General features: G+C 44.0%; 1 protein-coding gene across 1 annotated transcript in view; it reads right to left on the bottom strand.

Moving 5' to 3' along the window:
- The window catches only part of LOC120045929 (dystonin-like), a 195,751-nt gene that overhangs the window by 89,449 nt on the left and 87,297 nt on the right, over positions 1–19,005 (bottom strand). Inside the window, exons 16-33 of the mRNA XM_038990855.1 lie at positions 18,839–18,993; positions 18,242–18,695; positions 18,022–18,150; positions 17,774–17,851; positions 17,497–17,658; positions 16,300–16,404; positions 15,909–16,004; positions 15,694–15,819; positions 15,303–15,455; positions 14,526–14,807; positions 14,075–14,258; positions 11,519–11,676; positions 10,484–10,662; positions 10,120–10,258; positions 9,738–9,931; positions 9,324–9,570; positions 9,123–9,230; positions 8,939–9,037 (exon numbers count right to left, since the gene is read on the bottom strand). Coding sequence (XP_038846783.1) covers positions 8,939–9,037; positions 9,123–9,230; positions 9,324–9,570; positions 9,738–9,931; positions 10,120–10,258; positions 10,484–10,662; positions 11,519–11,676; positions 14,075–14,258; positions 14,526–14,807; positions 15,303–15,455; positions 15,694–15,819; positions 15,909–16,004; positions 16,300–16,404; positions 17,497–17,658; positions 17,774–17,851; positions 18,022–18,150; positions 18,242–18,695; positions 18,839–18,993 — 3,048 coding nt within the window. The remainder of the gene's footprint in view (positions 1–8,938; positions 9,038–9,122; positions 9,231–9,323; positions 9,571–9,737; positions 9,932–10,119; positions 10,259–10,483; positions 10,663–11,518; positions 11,677–14,074; positions 14,259–14,525; positions 14,808–15,302; positions 15,456–15,693; positions 15,820–15,908; positions 16,005–16,299; positions 16,405–17,496; positions 17,659–17,773; positions 17,852–18,021; positions 18,151–18,241; positions 18,696–18,838; positions 18,994–19,005) is intronic.

Here is a 19,005-nt window from a genome sequence, read left to right as displayed (position 1 = left end):
GTCAGAGCTGGCGGTGATTTCTTTTATTTTCAATCTACTCTTCTGAATATCTGCCTCGAACTCTTTGACTTTAGACTGGCTGATTTTCCCTTCCTGGGTCACTTTAATTAATTCATCTTTTGTTCTTCTCAAGACAGAAATCCTCTCTTCGAGTTCTGCTTCCAAGGTAACAAGTTTTTGGTCAGCCATTGTCTTGTCCTGTTGAAGGGCACTAGTTTCCTGCTTCATATTCATTGTCATTTCCTCCAACATCTGCTGACAGTTCTCAAGTTCGTCTTCCAGCTTCTGGGACTTCAGCTGCAGCGCTGAACATTCTGTTTGCTTTTGCTTGACCTCCTTTTGAGCTTGATACAGCTTTCCCTTGAGCATGGTGAGATCAGATGCCAATGAAAGGGTTTTCTCTTGGGCTGCGCTTCTCTCCCTCTGAAGGACAGTGATTTCCTGTTTGACAGTTGATGAGGATTTGTCAAAGCTGGCAGTGATTTCTTTAATTTTCAATCTACTCTTCTGAAGATCTGCCTCGAACTCTTTGACTTTAGACTGGCTGATTTTCCCTTCCTGGGTCACTTTAATTAATTCATCTTTTGTTCTTCTCAGGGCAGAACTAATCTCCACGAGTTCTGCTTCCAAAGTAACCCATTTTTGGTGAGAAATGATCTTGTCCTTTTGAAGGGCACTATTTTCCTGCTTCATATTCACTGTCTTTTCCTCCAGCATCCGCTGACAGTTCTCAAGTTGGTTTTCTAGCTTCTGGGACTTCAGCAGCAGGGCTGAACTTTCCGTTTTCTTTCGCTTGACCTCCTCTTCGGCTTCTTCCAGCTTTGCCTTGAGCATGGTAAGGTCAGATGCCAACGAAAGGGTTTTCTCTTGGGCTGCGCTTCTCTCCCTCTGAAGGACAGTAATTTCCTGTTTGAAAGTTAATGAGGATTTGTCAGAGCTGGCAGTCATTTCTTTCATTTTCAACCTACTCTTCTGAAGATCTGCTTCAAACTCTTTGACTTTAGACTGGCTGATTTTCCCTTCCTGGGTCACTTTAATTAATTCATCTTTTGTTCTTCTCAGGGCAGAATTCCTCTCTTCGAGTTCTGCTTCCAAGGTAACCAGTTTTTGTGCAGCTACTGTCTGGTGCTTTTGAAGGGCACTAGTTTCCTGCTTCACATTCAGAGTATTATCCTCCAGCAGCCGCTGACAGTTCTCAAGTTGGTCTTCCAGCTTCTGGGACTTCAGCTGCAGGGCTGAACTTTCCGTTTGCTTTCGCTTGACCTCCTTTTGGGCTTGATCCAGCTTTCCTTTCAGCATGGTGAGGTCAGATGCCAATGAAAGGGTTTTCTCTTGGGCTGCGCTTCTCTCCCTCTGAAGGACAATGATTTCCTGTTTGAAAGTTAATGAGGATTTGTCAGAGCTGGCAGTGATTTCTTTAATTTTCAACCTACTCTTCTGAAGATCTGCCTCGAACTCTTTGACTTTAGACTGGCTGAATTTCCCTTCCTGGGTCACTTTAATTAATTCATCTTTTGTTTTTCTCAGGGCAGAACTCATCTCCTTGAGTTCTGCTCCCAAAGAAACCAGTTTTTGGTGAGCCATTGTCTTGTCCTTTTGAAGGGCACTAGTTTCCTGCTTCACATTCACTGTCTTTTCCTCCAGCATCCGCTGACAGTTCTCAAGTTGATCTTCCAGCTTTTGGGACCTCAGCTGGAGTGCTGAACTTTCCATTTGCTTTCGCTTTACCTCCTCTTCGGCTTCTTCCAGCTTTCCTTTCAGCATGGTGAGGTCAGACGCCAATGAAAGGGTTTTCTCTTGGGCTGCGCTTCTCTCCCTCTGAAGAACAATGATTTCCTGTTTGAACGTTAATGAGGATTTGTCAGAGCTGGCAGTGATTTCTTTAACTTTCAACCTACTCTTCTGAAGATCTGCCTCGAACTCTTTGACTTTAGACTGGCTGAATTTCCCTTCCTGGGTCACTTTAATTAATTCATCTTTTGTTTTTCTCAGGGCAGAACTCATCTCCTTGAGTTCAGCTCCCAAAGAAACCAGTTTTTGGTGAGCCATTGTCTTGTCCTTTTGAAGGGCACTAGTTTCCTGCGTCACATTCACTGTATTTTCCTCCAGCATACGCTGACAGTTCTCAAGTTGATCTTCCAGCTTCTGGGACCTCAGCTGGAGTGCTGAACTTTCCGTTTGCTTTCGCTTTACCTCCTCTTCGGCTTCTTCCAGCTTTCCTTTAAGCATGGTGAGGTCAGACGACAATGAAAGGGTTTTCTCTTGGGCTGCGCTTCTCTCCCTCTGAAGGACAATGATTTCCTGTTTGAAAGTTAATGAGGATTTGTCAGAGCTGGCAGTGATTTCTTTCATTTTCAACCTACTCTTCTGAAGATCTGCCTCGAACTCTTTGACTTTAGACTGGCTGAATTTCCCTTCTTGGGTCACTTTAATTAATTCATCTTTTGTTCTTCTTAGGGCAGAACTCATCTCCTTGAGTTCTGCTCCCAAGGTAACCAGTTTTTGGTGAGCCATTGTCTTGTCCTTTTGAAGGGCACTAGTTTCCTGCTTCACATTCACTGTCTTTTCATCCAGCATCCGCTGACAGTTCTCAAGTTGATCTTCCAGCTTTTGGGACCTCAGCTGGAGTGCTGAACTTTCCGTTTGCTTTCGCTTTACCTCCTCTTCGGCTTCCTCCAGCTTTCCCTTGAGCATGGTGAGGTCAGATGCCATTGAAAGGGTTTTCTCTTGGGCTGTGCTTCTCTCCCTCTGAAGAACATTTATTTCCTGTTTGAAACTTAATGAGGATTTGTCAGAGCTGGCAGTGATTTCTTTCACTTTCAACTTACTCTTCTGAAGATCTGCCTCAAACTCTTTGACTTTAGACTGGCTGATTTTCCCTTCATGGGTCACTTTAATTAATTCATCTTTTGTTCTTCTCAGGGCAGAACTCATCTCCTTGAGTTCTGCTACCAAAGAAACCAGTTTTTGGTCAGCCATTGTCTTGTCCTTATGAAGGGCACTGGTTTCCTGCTTCATATTCACTGTCTTTTCCTCCAGCATCCGCTGACAGTTCTCAAGTTGGTCTTCCAGTTTCTGGGACTTCAGCAGCAGGGCTGAACTTTCTGTTTGCTTTCGCTTGATCTCCTCTTCGGCTTCTTCCAGCTTTCCTTTCAGCATGGTGAGGTCAGACGCCAACAAAAGGGTTTTCTCTTGGGCTGCGCTTCTCTCCCTCTGAAGGACATTGATTTCCTGTTTGAAAGTTGATGAGGATTTGTCAGAGCTGGCAGTGATTTCTTTCATTTTCAACATACTCTTCTGAAGGTCTGCTTCACACTTTTTGATTTTAGACTGGCTGATTTTCCCTTCCTGGGTCACTTTAATTACTTCATCTTTTGTTCTTCTCAGGGCAGAATTCCTCTCCTCAAGTTCTGCTTCCAAGGTAACCAGTTTTTGGTGAGCCATTGCCTTGTCCTTTTGAAGGGCACTAGTTTCCTGCTTCATTGTCACTGTCTTTTCCTCCAGCATCTGCTTACAGTTCTCAAGTTCGTCCTCTAGCTTCTGGGACCTCAGCTGGAGTGCTGAACTTTCCGTTTGCTTTCGCTTGACCTCCTTTTGGGCTTGTTCCAGCTTTCCCTGGAGCATGGTGAGGTCAGATGCCAATGAAAGGGTTCTCTCTTGGGCTGCGCTTCTCTCCCTCTGAAGGACAGTGATTTCCTGTTTAAAACTTGATGAGGATTTGTCAGAGCTGGCAGTCATTTCTTTCATTTTCAACCTACTCTTCTGAATATCTGCCTCGAACTCTTTGACTTTAGACTGGCTGATTTTCCCTTCCTGGGTCACTTTAATTAATTCATAGTTTGTTTTTCTCAGGGCAGAATTCAACTCCTCAAGTTCTGCTTCCAAGGTAACCAGTTTTTGGTGAGCCATTGTCTTGTCCTTTTGAAGGGCACTGGTTTCCTGCGTCACATTCACTGTCTTTTCCTCCAGCATCCGCTGGCAGTTCTCAAGTTGATCTTCCAGCTTCTGGGACTTCAGCCGCATGGCTGAACTTTCCGTTTGCTTTCGCTTGACCTCCTTTTCGGCTTCCTCCAGCTTTCCCTTGAGCATGGTGAGGTCAGATGCCAACGAAAGGGTTTTCTCTTGGGCTGCGCTTCTCTCCCTCTGAAGAACATTGATTTCCTGTTTGAAACTTGATGAGGATTTGTCAGAGCTGGCGGTGATTTCTTTTATTGTCAGCATACTCTTCTGAAGATCTGCCTCAAACTTTTTGACTTTAGACTGGCTGATTTTCCCTTCCTGGGTCACTTTAATTAATTCATCATTTTTTCTTCTCAGGGCAGAATTCCTCTCCTCGAGTTCTGCTTCCAAGGTAATCCGTTTTTGGTCAGCCATTGCCTTGTACTTTTGAAGGGCACTAGTTTCCTGCTTCATATTCACTGTCTTTTCCTCCAGCATCTGCTGACAGTTCTCAAGTTGGTCTTCCAGCTTCTGGAACCTCAGCTGGAGGGCTGAACTTTCCGTTTGCTTTTGCTTGCTCTCCTGTTGGGCTTGTTCCAGCTTTGCCTTGAGCATGGTGAGATCAGACACCAACGAAAGGGTTTTCTCTTGGGCTGCGCTTCTCTCCCTCTGAAGGACATTGATTTCCTGTTTGAAACTTGATGAGGATTTGTCAGAGCTGGCGGTGATTTCTTTTATTGTCAGCATACTCTTCTGAAGATCTGCCTCAAACTTTTTGACTTTAGACTGGCTGATTTTCCCTTCCTGGGTCACTTTAATTAATTCATCATTTGTTCTTCTCAGGGCAGAATTCCTCTCCTCGAGTTCTGCTTCCAAGGTAACCCGTTTTTGGTCAGCCATTGCCTTGTCCTTTTGAAGGGCACTAGTTTCCTGCTTCATATTCACTGTCTTTTCCTCCAGCATCTGCTGACAGTTCTCAAGTTGGTCTTCCAGCTTCTGGAACCTCAGCTGGAGGGATGAACTTTCCATTTGCTTTTGCTTGCTCTCCTGTTGGGCTTGTTCCAGCTTTGCCTTGAGCATGGTGAGATCAGACACCAACGAAAGGGTTTTCTCTTGGGCTGCGCTTCTCTCCCTCTGAAGGACATTGATTTCCTGTTTGAATGTTGATGAGGATTTGTCAGAGCTGGCGGTGATTTCTTTTATTGTCAGCATACTCTTCTGAAGATCTCCCTCGAACTCTTTGACTTTAGACTGGCTGATTTTCCCTTCCTGGGTCACATTAATTAATTCATAGGTTGTTCTTCTCAGGGTAGAATTTAACTCCTCAAGTTCTGCTTCCAAGGTAACCATTTTCTGGTCAGCTATTGTCTTGTCCTTTTGAAGGGCACTAGTTTCCTGCTTCATATTCACTGTAATTTCCTCCAACATCCTCTTACAGTTCTTAAGTTGGTCTTCCAGCTTCTGAGACTTCAGCAGCAGGGCTGAACTTTCCGTTTGCTTTCGCTTGACCTCCTCTTGGGATTGTTCAAACTTTGCCTTGAACATGGTGAGGTCAAATTCCAACGAAAGGATTTTCTCTTGGGCTGCGCTTCTCTCCCTCTGAAGAACATTGATTTCCTGTTTGAATGTTGATGAGGATTTGTCAGAGCTGGCAGTGATTTCTTTCATTATCAACCTACTCTTCTGAAGATCTGCATCAAACTCTTTGACTTTAGACTGGCTGATTTTCACTTCCTGGGTCACTTGAATTAATTCATCTTTTGTTCTTCTCAGGGCAGAACTCATATCTTCAAGTTCTGCTTCCAAGGTAACCAGTTTTTGGTGAGCCATTGTCTTGTCCTCTTGAAGGGCACTAGTTTCCTGCTTCATATTCACTGTCATTTCCTCCGCCATCCGCTTACAGTTCTCAAGTTTGTCTTCCAGCATCTGCGACCTCAGCAGCAGGGCTGAACTTTCCGTTTGCTTTTGCTTGACCTCCTTTTGGGATTCTTCCAGCTTTCCCTTGAGCATGGTGAGATCAGACCCCAACGAAAGGGTTTTCTCTTGGGCTGCGCTTCTCTCCCTCTGAAGGACAATGATTTCCTGTTTGAAACTTGATGAGGATTTGTCAGAGCTGGCAGTGATTTCTTTTATTGTCAACCTACTCTTCTGAAGATCTGCCTCAAACTCTTTGACTTTAGACTGGCTGATTTCCCCTTCCTGGGTCACTTTAATTAATTCATCTTTTGTTCTTCTCAGGGCAGACCTCATTTCCTCGAGTTCTGCTTTCAAGGTAACCAGTTTATGGTCAGCCATTGTCTTGTCTTTTTGAAGGGCAATTATTTCCTGCTTCATATTTGCTGTCATTATTTCATTACTTCCAATGATTCCTTTCATACTCTGCTTGCATTGCAAAAGCTCCCCCTCCAATGCCTTTACTTTAGCCAGATAACTCTGGCCCTCATTTGACTCATTCTGCAGCTCTGCCATTGCCTTCTTCAGTTTGATGTTCAGATCATTCACTTCACCCTTTTGCTCTTGGACTTTCTTATTGGCCAAATTCCTCTCAGTGCCAACAGAGCTAAGCTCAGACTTCAGATTCATGATCTCCTTCTCGTAGTTGTTGAGGTTCAAGCTGATAGCTTTGTTTTTCTGCTGGAGTTCAGCTGTTCTCTTCATCTCCTCGTTGTAGTCCCTCAGTTTGATCTGAAGCTCATGGGACATCTGAGATTTCTTCAGCAGCTCCTCCTCAATGACTTTCACCTGAGATTTGGTGCCATCCACCTGAGACTTTAATATGTTGATTTGCTGGTCTTTGATTTCAGTTTCCATGGTGATCTTCTCGAGTTGAGCTCTCATCTTCTGCATGTTGACTTCCATCTCCATGTTGACCTTCTTAAGCTCATCTACTTTTTTCTGCAATTGCACAACCACCATTCCACCTTTCTGAAGTTCTGCTTCCAGGTTTTTAGATTTGAGTTGTACATCCTGTTCAGATCTTGTCTTTATGTTGGATTCTTCCTTGGTTTTTTGAAGCTGTTGTTTCCAGTTCTCACTCTCACTTTTCAATGATTTGACCTTTTGTTCAGAGAATGATTTTTCTCGTTGTAATGACTCCACACTGACCTTAAGACTTATGACCTCATTGTCTAATGACACATTCATTCTCGTCAGTTCATTGATCTTGAACATCAACTGGTCTGCCTCAGCCTGTTTGGAGGCCAGATCTTCCTCTAAACATTGCATCTTGTGACTACTCTCCTGTTCCCTGGAGTTCCTCTGGAGCAGTTTTCCTTGGTTGAGCTTTAACTGTTTTTTCAGGCCTTCAACCTCTGTCATGTGGAAAATAGTTTTCTGTTCCAATAAAGACTTATCCCTCTGGAGAGATTTGATTTGCTCTTGAAAGACATGGATTGATTTTCTCAGCTCTGAAGATTCCTGTCTGAGCTCCTCTGACTTTTGTCTCATGCTGCTTCTATCCGATTCCATGTCCAGCTGAAGTTTCTTCAACCTGGTATTGGCATCGTCCAAAAGCTCTTTGAATTGTTGCGCTTTCTCCTCTGCTATCTTTTTATGCACCAGCACAGAGTTCAGCTCTGACTTAAGCGTCTTGATTTCGGTCTCGGCTGTTTTCCTCGCCATGGCCAGCTCCTCCTGTTTCTGCTGCAGGACTTCTGCCTCCACCTCTACATGGATCGTCTGGATGCTGTTGGTGGAAGAGGAATGTTGCATCCTCTGCAGTGTGCGATTGTGCTCCTCAAGATCCTGGACGTCGCTGTTCTTCCTCTTCAAGTGGTCCTCCAGTTTCTTCCGGGCCAGGGTGCTCTCCTCGATGTTCATCTTCAGCATACGAAGACTCTCCTCAAGAGTAGACCGTTTGGCCTCTGACTGCTGGACCAGCTGTCGTGCGTTACTTAACTCTTGCTCAATGGCTGCTTTGCCCTTCACAACCATGTCTAGTTCTGCACAGTACTGCTGAGCCTCATTCTCGGCCTTAGACTTCTGGAGGGTAAGGTCCTCTATGGTACTTTTTTGCGTCTTTACCTCTCTCTGTAGACTGGTCAACTGGGTTGTTCTGTCAGCCAATGAGGTCTCCAGTTCTTGTACCTGCTGCTGAAGCTGTCCAATCACCTCCTCCCCTGCTACCTTTTGGAGCTCCCAGCTCTCTGTCCAGGTGAGGTACTCTGTCTTTTCTGATTCTTTCCTATTCTATAATGCAAAAAAGAACAAGTCATGCACTACCTCATACTTAAAAGGAAAACTCCACTCAAAACACTGTTTTGGTATTTTTTTCATTAGTCCATTGTTGATATATTCCCAAAATGTTTTGCATGTCAGCAATCAAGTTTTCAAGATATGTAACTTTCAAAATACAGAAATATGGCCTGTATGATGCATGTTGCAGTGTGTAACATTTTTGTATTTTGTAAGTTACATATCTTGAAAACTTGATCGCTGACATGAAAAACATTCAACAATGGACTAATGAAACAAATACCAAAAGATGGGTCTTTGGGTGGAGTTTTCCTTTAACATTGAAATAAAGTGAAAGTTGTGTTTATGGTATGGTTATTCTAACATGCTTACCAAAGTAAGGATTGTTGCAGTGTTGTTAATTGTCCCAAAGAAATGCCACCACGAGAGAATGTTTCAGATTCAATGAGAGAGAGGAGACAGCTTCTTCCTCCAAAGAGAAGTCACCATCACCAGCAATGATACAAAAGAATGGCTCTTTGTATCAGCATTACAGCTGCGTATGACACCATATCGCATGATTTGTCTTGAACAAAGCAAAACATCTACATTCATCAGCGCTGAATGAATGACACACAGCAGTGAAGAGAAATAAACCCTTTGAGTTGAAGCGGCATATTTATGGCTTTAAAGGTGAGGGTCCTGTTAATTCAATATGGCTGGGAGCAAACCCTCTTAACACAATAATGTGAGGGGGGAAAAAAGGCAGTTCAAAGTATGCACAGCGATTTGCGCATTGTAAATCTAATATTCACCAATCCCCTACCTCTTCGCCTTCTGTTCTCTTCAACGTCTCACTGGCAAACTTTACATACTGCGTCATGGAGGTTACTACGGCCGTGTAGCGAGTTCGGAGGTCCATGAACTGAGGTAGGGGCAGAAAACAAGGGTCACTTTCTTTAGCACACACAACACACTCAGCAACTAGTTTACTACTGTTCCATTCTAACCTCCTGAACGATGGCATCAGCTGAGTTCTGCATCCTCCGTCTCTTGAGCGGGGACTTGTGCTGTGAGTCAACCATTGCTCTGTAGGTCATCAGCTGTAGCTCATAATCCTGACAACAGATTAGGGAATATTATGCTGGTGTTCAAGTGCTCTTCATGCAGACATATCATATCAGGTCAAAACTGTTACAGAGATAACTTACTTTAGCGCCAGATGAGTACTGCTCTGAGTACTTTTGGCATTCATCAATTCTGCTCTGCTTATGTTCCATTTCTGCAACAAGGACCTTCTGTTGGTTGAGCAGCTCAGCAAGCGCCTTGCTGTCCTCTGGCTGGTTCTCCTGGGTCTTGAGCTGAGCAGTCTCCATCTCTCTGACCCAGTCATTTAGACTGCTGTAGGAGTCTTTGTAGTACTTCAGAGATTTACTGATGCCCTCCAGGTCCCGAAGTCTGAAGCAGATATCATAAAGAGTATCTTGCCTTAGTATCCGTAAAAGGTCATATTTTACATTCCGCTTATTCACATACAGTGAACAATAAGTGTTTCTCACTACTCTTTACTGGTGTATGGAATCAAATCTGTCCCTAAACATTTGAGTTGACCTGAAAACACTAACCTGCTGTCAATTTGGGTGTGGACATTGTGCCACCTCTCTCCCAGCTGGTCAGCCTTCTCCTTGTGCCAGTCCAGGTCAAAGTCCCGCTCGTTGTGAGCCTTGAACATGTGGTCACTGATGCCACGGGCCTTTTGCAGCCCATCCTCCAGGTCATGGAAGACCTCCCGCTGTTCGTCAATCTCTGAGCGCCATTGCTAAAATAAAGTAGAGGAAAGACATGGCTCAACATCAATCATAGCATGATAGTGGCTCTCGAGGACTGGGTTCCACAAAATAAGAATTTAACTCCAGCAATCATTTTGCCAACCAAACAGAGAAAACCAAAAGATTGAATAGGATATATTGCCATTTTAAATGTTAAACTACTACTGAGGGAGCTTACCTTGAGTGTGCTGATGACTGTGTCAATGGACTTCAGGTCAGAGTTCACAGCGTCTTCCTCAGAAAGTTTGGCCTCAAAGAGCTTCACTAGAGCCTCTGCATTCTGGCTGTGCCTCACCACCAAGCTCACCGTCTTCAGCCTGCAGAGACACCATAGAGACAGTGTAACGTTATCTGTATCAACATTTTGCAGTGCATCTATGAAGTCCTTATAAAGGGTTTATGAAGGCTTCATGAAGACTTTTAAGTTGCATTTAAAGTGGGACCATAAAACCGAATTGCAAATGCCTTGTTGATTTTGAATGTGCTGAGCATATTCTAGCCCTGTACTGAGGAGGGCCATAACAGTGTCTGTGCCCACTTACTTCTCCAGGTAGATGGAGGACATGGAGTAAACCTGGCTCATGCTCTGGATGAGGACGTTGAGGTCAGAGGAGAGGGCGGGTATAGAGGGAGAGGCCGTGGCCTGTCTGAGGAATGTCTCACACTTCTCCTTCATGGTCTCCAGATCCTCCATTAGCTGATCCAGCTCTGCCTTCTTCTTCTGCAAGGGACGAATTTGGAGGAGTTAAGTCAATATGAATAGATCACACCTGGGTCAAATACATACAGTACAGTACATTAAACACTTCACAATTTAGGTGTACTTGGTTTGTCTTGAAGTTCACACTCATGATATTATTCTATTGGTCTCATTGTACCTGGAAAAGTAAATCAAGCACAGATGTATTTGACATAATGTATTTGACCCATGTCTGGAAAAAATATGATGAATAGATGTGTAAGACAGAGAGATACATTCTGAATAGTGAGTTGTAATATGACAGAGTAATGATACAGTCTGAATAGTGAGTTGTAATATGACAGAGTAATGATACAGTCTGAATAGTGAGTTGTTATATGACAGAGTAATGATACAGTCTGAATAGTGAGTTGTTATATGACAGAGTAATGATACAGTCTGAATAGTGAGTTGTTATATGACAGAGTAATGATACAGTCTGGTTAGTGAGTTGTAATATGACAGAGTAATGATACAGTCTGAATAGTGAGTTGTAATATGACGGAGTAATGATACAGTCTGAATAGTGAGTTGTTATATGACAGAGTAATGATACAGTCTGAATAGTGAGTTGTAATATGACAGAGTAATGATACAGTCTGAATAGTGAGTTGTTATATGACAGAGTAATGATACAGTCTGGTTAGTGAGTTGTAATATGACAGAGTAATGATACAGTCTGAATAGTGAGTTGTAATATGACAGAGTAATGATACAGTCTGAATAGTGAGTTGTAATATATGACAGAGTAATGATACAGTCTGGTTAGTGAGTTGTAATATGACAGAGTAATGATACAGTCTGGTTAGTGAGTTGTAATATGACAGAGTAATGATACCTCTTGCTCTGTGATGCGCAGGATACTCTGCTCCAGGTCGTCTCTGTCCAGTGGGGTGCGGATCTGTCGGATCAGGTGCTCCTCCTGAGCCTCCAGACGCATGCGGAAGTTACGCACCTCAGAGATATACAGGTTGTACACAGACTCCTCATGTTCCTCTGTTCAACACAAAACCATAGAATGAGTAACAACCAAACAACGAGAGGACACCAAGTCTAAGTGTCCAAACACTTGGGATTTTTCTCAGTCACTGGTCTACTGCAAGCTGCGTAACAGTAACATTAGTAAACAATCTAAATGAATATGTACTGTATTCGGAAAGTATTTAGACCCCTTCCCTTTTTCCACATTTTATTACGTTACAGCCTTATTCGAAAATGGATAAAATACCCCAAAATCCTCATCAATCTACACACAATATCTCACAATGATAAAGCAAAAACAGGTATTTATAAATTTTAGCAAATGTATAAAAACAACAGAAATACCTTATTTACATAAGTATTCTGACCCTTTGCTATGAGACTCGAAATTGAGCTCAGGTGCATCCTGTTTCCGTTGATCATCCTTAACATGTTTCTACAACTTGATTGGAGTCCACCTGTGGTAAATTCAATTGATTGGACATGATTTGGAAAGGCACACACCTGTCTATATAATGTCCCACAGTTGACAGTGTATGTCAAAGCAGAAACCAAGCCATGAGGTCGAAGGAATTGTCCGTAGAGCTCCGAGACAGGATTGTGTCGAGGCACAGATCCGGGGAAGGATACCAAAACATTTCTGCAGCATTGAAGGTCCCCAAGAACACAGTGGTCTCCATCATTCTTAAATGGAAGTAGTTTGGAACCACCAAGCCTCTTCCTAGAGCTGGCCACCCGGCCAAACTGAGCAATTGGGGGAGAAGGGCCTTGGTCAGGGAGGTGACCAGGAACCCGACGGTCACTCTGAAAGAGCTCCAGAGTACCTCTGTGGAGATGGGAGAACCTTCCACAAGGACAACCATCTCTGCAGCACTCCACCAATCAGGACTTGGTAGAGTGGCCAGACAGAAGCCACTTCTCAGTAAAAGACACATGACAGCCTGCTTGGAGTTTGCCAAAAGGCACATAAAGACTTGAAGACCATGAGAAACAAAATTATCTGATCTGATGAAACCAAGATTGAACTCTTTGGCTTGAATGCCAAGCATCATGTCTGGAGGAAACCTGGCACCATCCCTATGGTGAAGCATGGTGGTGGCAGCATCGTGTTTTTCAGCGGCAGGGACTGGGAAACTAGTCAGGATCGAGTGAAAGATGAACGGAGCAAAGTACAGAGATATTCTTGATGAAAACCTGCTCCAGAGCGCTCAGGACCTCAGACTGGGGTGAAGGTTCACCTTCCAACAGGACAACGACCCTAAGCACACAGCCAAGACAACACAGGAGTTGCTTCGGGACAAGTCTCTGAATGTCCTTGAGTGGCCCAGCCAGAGCCCGGACTTGAACCCAATGAAACATCTCTGGAGAGACATGAAAATACCTGTGCAGCAACGCTCCCCATCCAACCTGACAGAACTTGAGAGGATCTTCAGAGAAGAATGGGAGAAACTCCCCAAATACAGGGGTGCCAAGCTTGTAGCGTCATACCCAAGAAGACGCGAGGCTGTAATCGCTGCCAAATGTGCTGCAAAAAGGACTGGGTAAAGGGTCTGAATACTTATGTAAATGTCATATTTCAGTTTTTTATTTGAAATAAATTTGCAGAAATGTAAAAAATCATGGTTTTACTTTGTCATTATGGGGTATTGTGCGTAGATTGATGAGGGGGGAAAACTACTTAATCCATTTTAGAATAAGGCTATAACGTAACAAAATTTGGAAAAAGTCAAGGGGTCTGAATACTGTATATAATTCAAAACACATCTCTCCCGGACATAGCAGAGAGTGTGAAGTGAATGAGTTAATGAATCATGAAAACTACTGTATTAATCTCTGGCACCATTAATCAAATCTGGCACCGTTATTGCAAAGTGTTTACAAACAATCCGCATATTATTAATTAATTATGCTGATTAATTGGTGGGCAATCAAGCAAATCAACACGTCCCTAAGTCCTCTGCAGGAGATTCTACTACCTGTGGTGACATAAGACCAAGTATCTAAACATACATAATTGCAAGATCAGGGGAAACATATAGGGAAAATGTAGTCACACACCCAGACACACGCATCAGTATGCCCACACACACAAACACACCCTTTCCTACAGTTCTGGCCATGGGGACCCTGGCAGGTTCAAACATAATTCCATGCTTTATGCCTAATAGTTTTAAAGAACCATCCGTTTGCCTCAAGGACTGCTGCCAAAACATGTACCAGCGAGCTCCTGAGTAGAAGTTAGCTAATAGTTTAGCCTTGCTGCAGACTAGCTTAGCTTAGCCTTGCCTCTCTCTGCATATTAGCTTAGTTTAGCCTTGCCTCTCTCTGCAGACTAGCTTAGCTTAGCCTTGCATCTCTCTGCAGACAAGCTTAACTTTGCCTCTCTCTGCAGACTATCTTAGTTCAGCCTTGCCTCTCTCTGCAGACTTGAGCAGCTCCTCGTAATACTCCTTGCAGGTCAACACCTCCCTCTCTAGCTGGGAACAGTCTGCCATTGTGAACACCTCCGACTCCTCGCTGTCCTCCAGGAAGTCCTCAAAGTGGGACTGCAGGTTGCTAAGGACCTGCTGGTGCTCGCCTGGCAACATGGTCTTAATCTGGGGAGAACAGGGGAAAACACATGAGACAGACCCATACCTGGAAACCTTCTAGAATGTTCTCTGAAAAGGTACAGTCAGCACCAACTATAATGATGAAATGACAGGTAAAGTCGGTGAGTATAGGAAACACTAGGCTTAATAACAGTAATCACTTTCTTTCTTATGAACACCAAAATCAGTAGAAGATGCATAATTATACCTTTATCACTGTAAGTGTTGCTAATGGGGTCTAGAAGTTGATTAAGTAGATAAGTGTAAACGTACTGAGGACACGTTCCAGTTGCGGATGGCTCTGACGTCCGCCATCAGGTAGTGCCAGGAGACCACGCTCTTCATGTTGATGTGCGAGTGGTGCCACAGAGTCAGGACATTCTGGTACAGCTGCTCAATTCTGCTGGCCTGGTCCACAGCCTCCTTGTTGGGTGGAGGCACAGTGAAGCAGACAGAGGGCACCATGGCCTCATTGCCAGACGGACTGATCACCTTCCACTTGGCCCGGTGAGAGTTACTGGCCAGGACACACTCATCATCCTTATAGATGGTGATCTAGGAGTGAGACGAAGTGAGACATGACAAATTAAAACGACTACAATTTGACTCTGAAATCCAAATCAACTCAAAGTATCAAACTTTTGATCCGCTATCTAAATAAACATCCCTGGAGTTAACATGGCTAAACATGTTCCTTAGAGACCTCAATGTACATCTTGTTACTACAGAAGATAAGTTTGACAACTCAATGTAAATTATGCGACTTGTGATGAACTACTTGAATGAATAGAAAATGGAGAGTAGCACACAGGGGCGCAACTTTGGTTTTAGAAGTGGGGGGGTACATAATTTGTTTTTATATATATATTTTTTTTTATCCAGTTGGATAAACACTCCAAACAGCCCACCCGACCGCTCGGATGCGTCCGTATGGTCCTATAGCACACCGTTGCCTCGTTTTGTATCACTGCCCCGTCCCCCCCGTCCCCAGTAAAAGTTGCGCCCCTGGTAGCACATACATGTATCTCTAACAAGAGACTCAAATAGCACCTCTATTTGTCGGTAGTCACAGATGGCTTTGACGGGTATGGAAGACCTGATAGGGGTGTCTGGGGTTCTGGGCTTGAGCTGGACGATGGCCTTGGCCTTGCCCACCAACCCAGCCACTGTGCTGCGGTACTGGAGGAGCTGCTCCTTCTCATCCTGGGGACAGACAGACCACACCCATGTTCCAGCATCAGTCAAACACACGGGTGGATTATGATACTTCACCAGCTCAGCATAAGCAGAATTCTCTCACAGGGATAGTTAGTTCATGTTTAATGGTGGGGGTATTCATTTGGAACCTCTAGGAATTCATAATTGGATTTCTGACCATGTGAGTCTTTGGGATTGGTCTATGTGTCTCATTTAACAACATAGTTTGGGAATGCCAGCTTACCATGGACTCCTGGATGTGATCCTCCAGCTTGTGTACGCTGCTTGTCCGATCACAGCCATACTTTCTTTGGATGTCACCTTGTAGGCTCTTCAGGTAGTCCATGGACTCTTTGGCATCATTGAAAAACTGTATGGAAGTGAGGAAAGGAGATCAGATTAGCTTTTTGCAACTAGCAGGCCTTCATCCCTTTGTTTGAGGGAAAACAGATAACTCACCTCGAAATAGACTGAGTTGTCTTTCAGGTGCTGCTCCACACAAGAGCAGAGCTGTAGAATCCAGCTCCACTGGGTCTGCATGGCTGCTCTATATGCCTAGAGGATTCCACACAGAAACATGTTACAATTAAAAATACCCTATGATGGTTCTTCTAGGAACAAGTTAGTGAAGCAATTGAAATGTTGTGTATGACACTATTGAGCACCAACGCAGGTTTAGCTGAAAATGAGTAATCATATTTATATTTGAATGGACAAATTACCACATTATCTGAGGCATACAATCTAACTGATTTATCATATAAAAAAATATTGGATTTACACTAAAGAAGTTTATATCAGATGGTTATGGAGTGGTTATGTGACATCTGTAAACACAGACAGGGCTTACTTCAATAGTTAGCCTGGCAGGGTGGTTCTCCTGCAGAAGGTTCTCTGCATTATCCTGCACAGACTTGATCACCTTCTCCTTGTCGTCCAACTCTCTCATCAGATCCTACAGCGAGAGAGACAGAGAGAGACAGAGAGAGACCGTGACAGAGAGCAAGACAGAGAGAGAGACAGAGAGAGACAGAGAGAAACAGAGACAGAGACAGAGAAAGAGAGACAGAGAGACAGAGAAAGAGAGACAGAGAAAGAGAGACAGAGAGACAGAGAAAGAGAGACAGAGAAAGAGAGACAGAGAGACAGAGAAAGAGAGACAGAGAAAGAGAGACAGAGAAAGAGAGACAGAGAAAGAGAGACAGAGACAGAGAAAGAGAGACAGAGACAGAGACAGAGACAGAGACAGAGACAGAGAAAGAGAGACAGAGACAGAGACAGAGACAGAGACAGAGAGACAGAGAGACAGAGAGACAGAGAGACAGAGAGACAGAGAGACAGAGAGACAGAGAGACAGAGAGAGAGAGAGAGAGAGAGAGAGAGAGAGAGAGAGAGAGAGAGAGAGAGAGAGAGAGAGAGAGAGACCCGAGATGTCACACAGCGTCCTTGGCATCCAACCATTGCCTGAGACCAATCCCTTCCCAATCGGGATACCTACACTATGACTTGGAAGAGGCTCGTATGGCACGCATCTCTAAATACCAGCTTGAACCAAATCCCATTGGATACACATTGAACCGATTCATCTAATTGATTCTAAGATGAATAGGACGTTGGTAATATAGCCATATCCATGTGTTTAAATGATATGATGTAAGCCCCAAACAAGCCCCTACGACTCATTTCCACCCATACGTTATGTAGCCTTTGTACTTTGTTTTCAGAGAAAACATACCACCCTCAGAAATAAGATTTCCACAAGATATTGTTTCACCAGAAGGAAATGTGTTAATCCCTTTAGGTCAACTGAGTCAAACTCACTTCCTGGTGGGAAGGCTGTACATGCCAGCGGTGGATCCTTGCCAGAAATGCATAGCTCAGATGTTTAGCCTCAAAGTCACCAACAACTGGCTAATAGAATAACTCTCTAAACACACCTATAATGTTAAAGTAATTGTCTACAAGAATGAATAGGAACTGAATAATGATATTATATTCTGTGAGCAAAATATGGAAATAGAATGTTCTGAACAGTGTCGGGACTCACAGCGTGGTACTCTCTCTTCTTGGAGATGTTGCCATTGCGATCGCTCCAGTCGAAAGCGACCTCTTCTTCCTCTTTCTCGTTGAGCCAGATTAGTTCCATGGTGGCCCGCGACACAAAGTCATGCAGGCTCTCCAGGTTCTTCTGACGCTCCCGCGAACATTTCTACAGAAGCCCAGAACCACAGGAAATAGTCAGGTTGTCCATGTTGTATTAAAAATAGTAGAGAAGTAATTATTTTGTTAGTTAGAACTACCAATTATTTTAACAGGAAACGTACCAGTAACTTCCCATACTGATATTCTAAGTTGCCCAGCTTCTCAGAATAACTTAGTTTTTGCGCTTGGGTCATCTGAATCTGAGATAAATAGACATACCATATGTTTTTATTAGTTGACATTTAAAAAACGTTGCAGCATTGAGGGGTTTGCACTCCAAACAAAACAACTGAATGTGATGCACAGAGATATTTCTAAGTTTGTCCAGACAGAAACTTGGCAGAATAGGCGGACTGTTGCTTGTACATACCTCACTAAGTTTGGCTTCTTTAAGGCTCATTTGAAATTCTTCGATGGCTCTGTGAACACTTCTGTGGTTCTCTAAATGTGTTTCCACACTTGGCAAATCGGCTCCCCAATCTCCGTGATCCAATTGCACCTTCAAAGGAAGAGAAAACAATTAGGAATTGGTCTCAAAATGTCTAAATCACAAATATCAAAATGTACAGTGAATACATGTAGGTCCTCACCTGCATCTCCTCCACCCAGTTGATCAGGTCCTGCACAAAGTTCATGTTGACCTCCTCCTTGGTCATGTTGGGGTCCACTAGCGAGGACTTGCCAAGGGGCTTGCGGATCTGCATGTGTTTGTGGTGTTGGAGGGATCCCGGATCCATGCCCCCTCCTCCGCCCCCCATATAGGCCTGGATTGACCCGGGCTGCATGCCGCCAGGTGTCATTGCGGGGCTCAGGGCAGGGGTGAGGCCCGGGGTAAAGCTGGAGGTGAAGGTGGAACCGGGAGTTCCCAGGCCTCCAGGGGTGAGGCTGGAGTTGTGGTTCGATGAAGAGAAGCCTGAGTTGAGACTCTGAGTGATACCTGAGATCACCATCCTGGTCTGTTGGGTGGTCAGGGTGCGTCCTTGACTGTACACAGAGGAACACTCTGCCCTCAGCCCCAGCAGGTCGTCACGGAGCTTGGATACCCTGGATCATACACACAACACACAATGATATGTTTAGAAATATAGTTGAATGATTTTTTTATCAGTTTAATGAAGATTTCACAACAAATGTTATGTTTATTTATATGTGTTGCATGGCATTTAGAGAAAGCAGTGAGTTTGCACCTTTGAACAAGCCGATCGGAGCAGTAAAACTTCCCGTCCAGTAGAATCTGGATGTCAACCACCTGCTGTCTCAGGTGGTTCTCACATTCCAGAAGGTACCCAGAGACCTCTGCTTCGTTCTGGAACTGGACCCCAGACTCTAGTCTCTTGGCATCCTGAGAAAAAAA

The sequence above is a fragment of the Salvelinus namaycush genome, chromosome 4, assembly GCF_016432855.1.
Source record: "Salvelinus namaycush isolate Seneca chromosome 4, SaNama_1.0, whole genome shotgun sequence".
NCBI lineage: Eukaryota > Metazoa > Chordata > Actinopteri > Salmoniformes > Salmonidae > Salvelinus > Salvelinus namaycush.
This window is presented reverse-complemented; position numbering and strand designations above follow the sequence as displayed.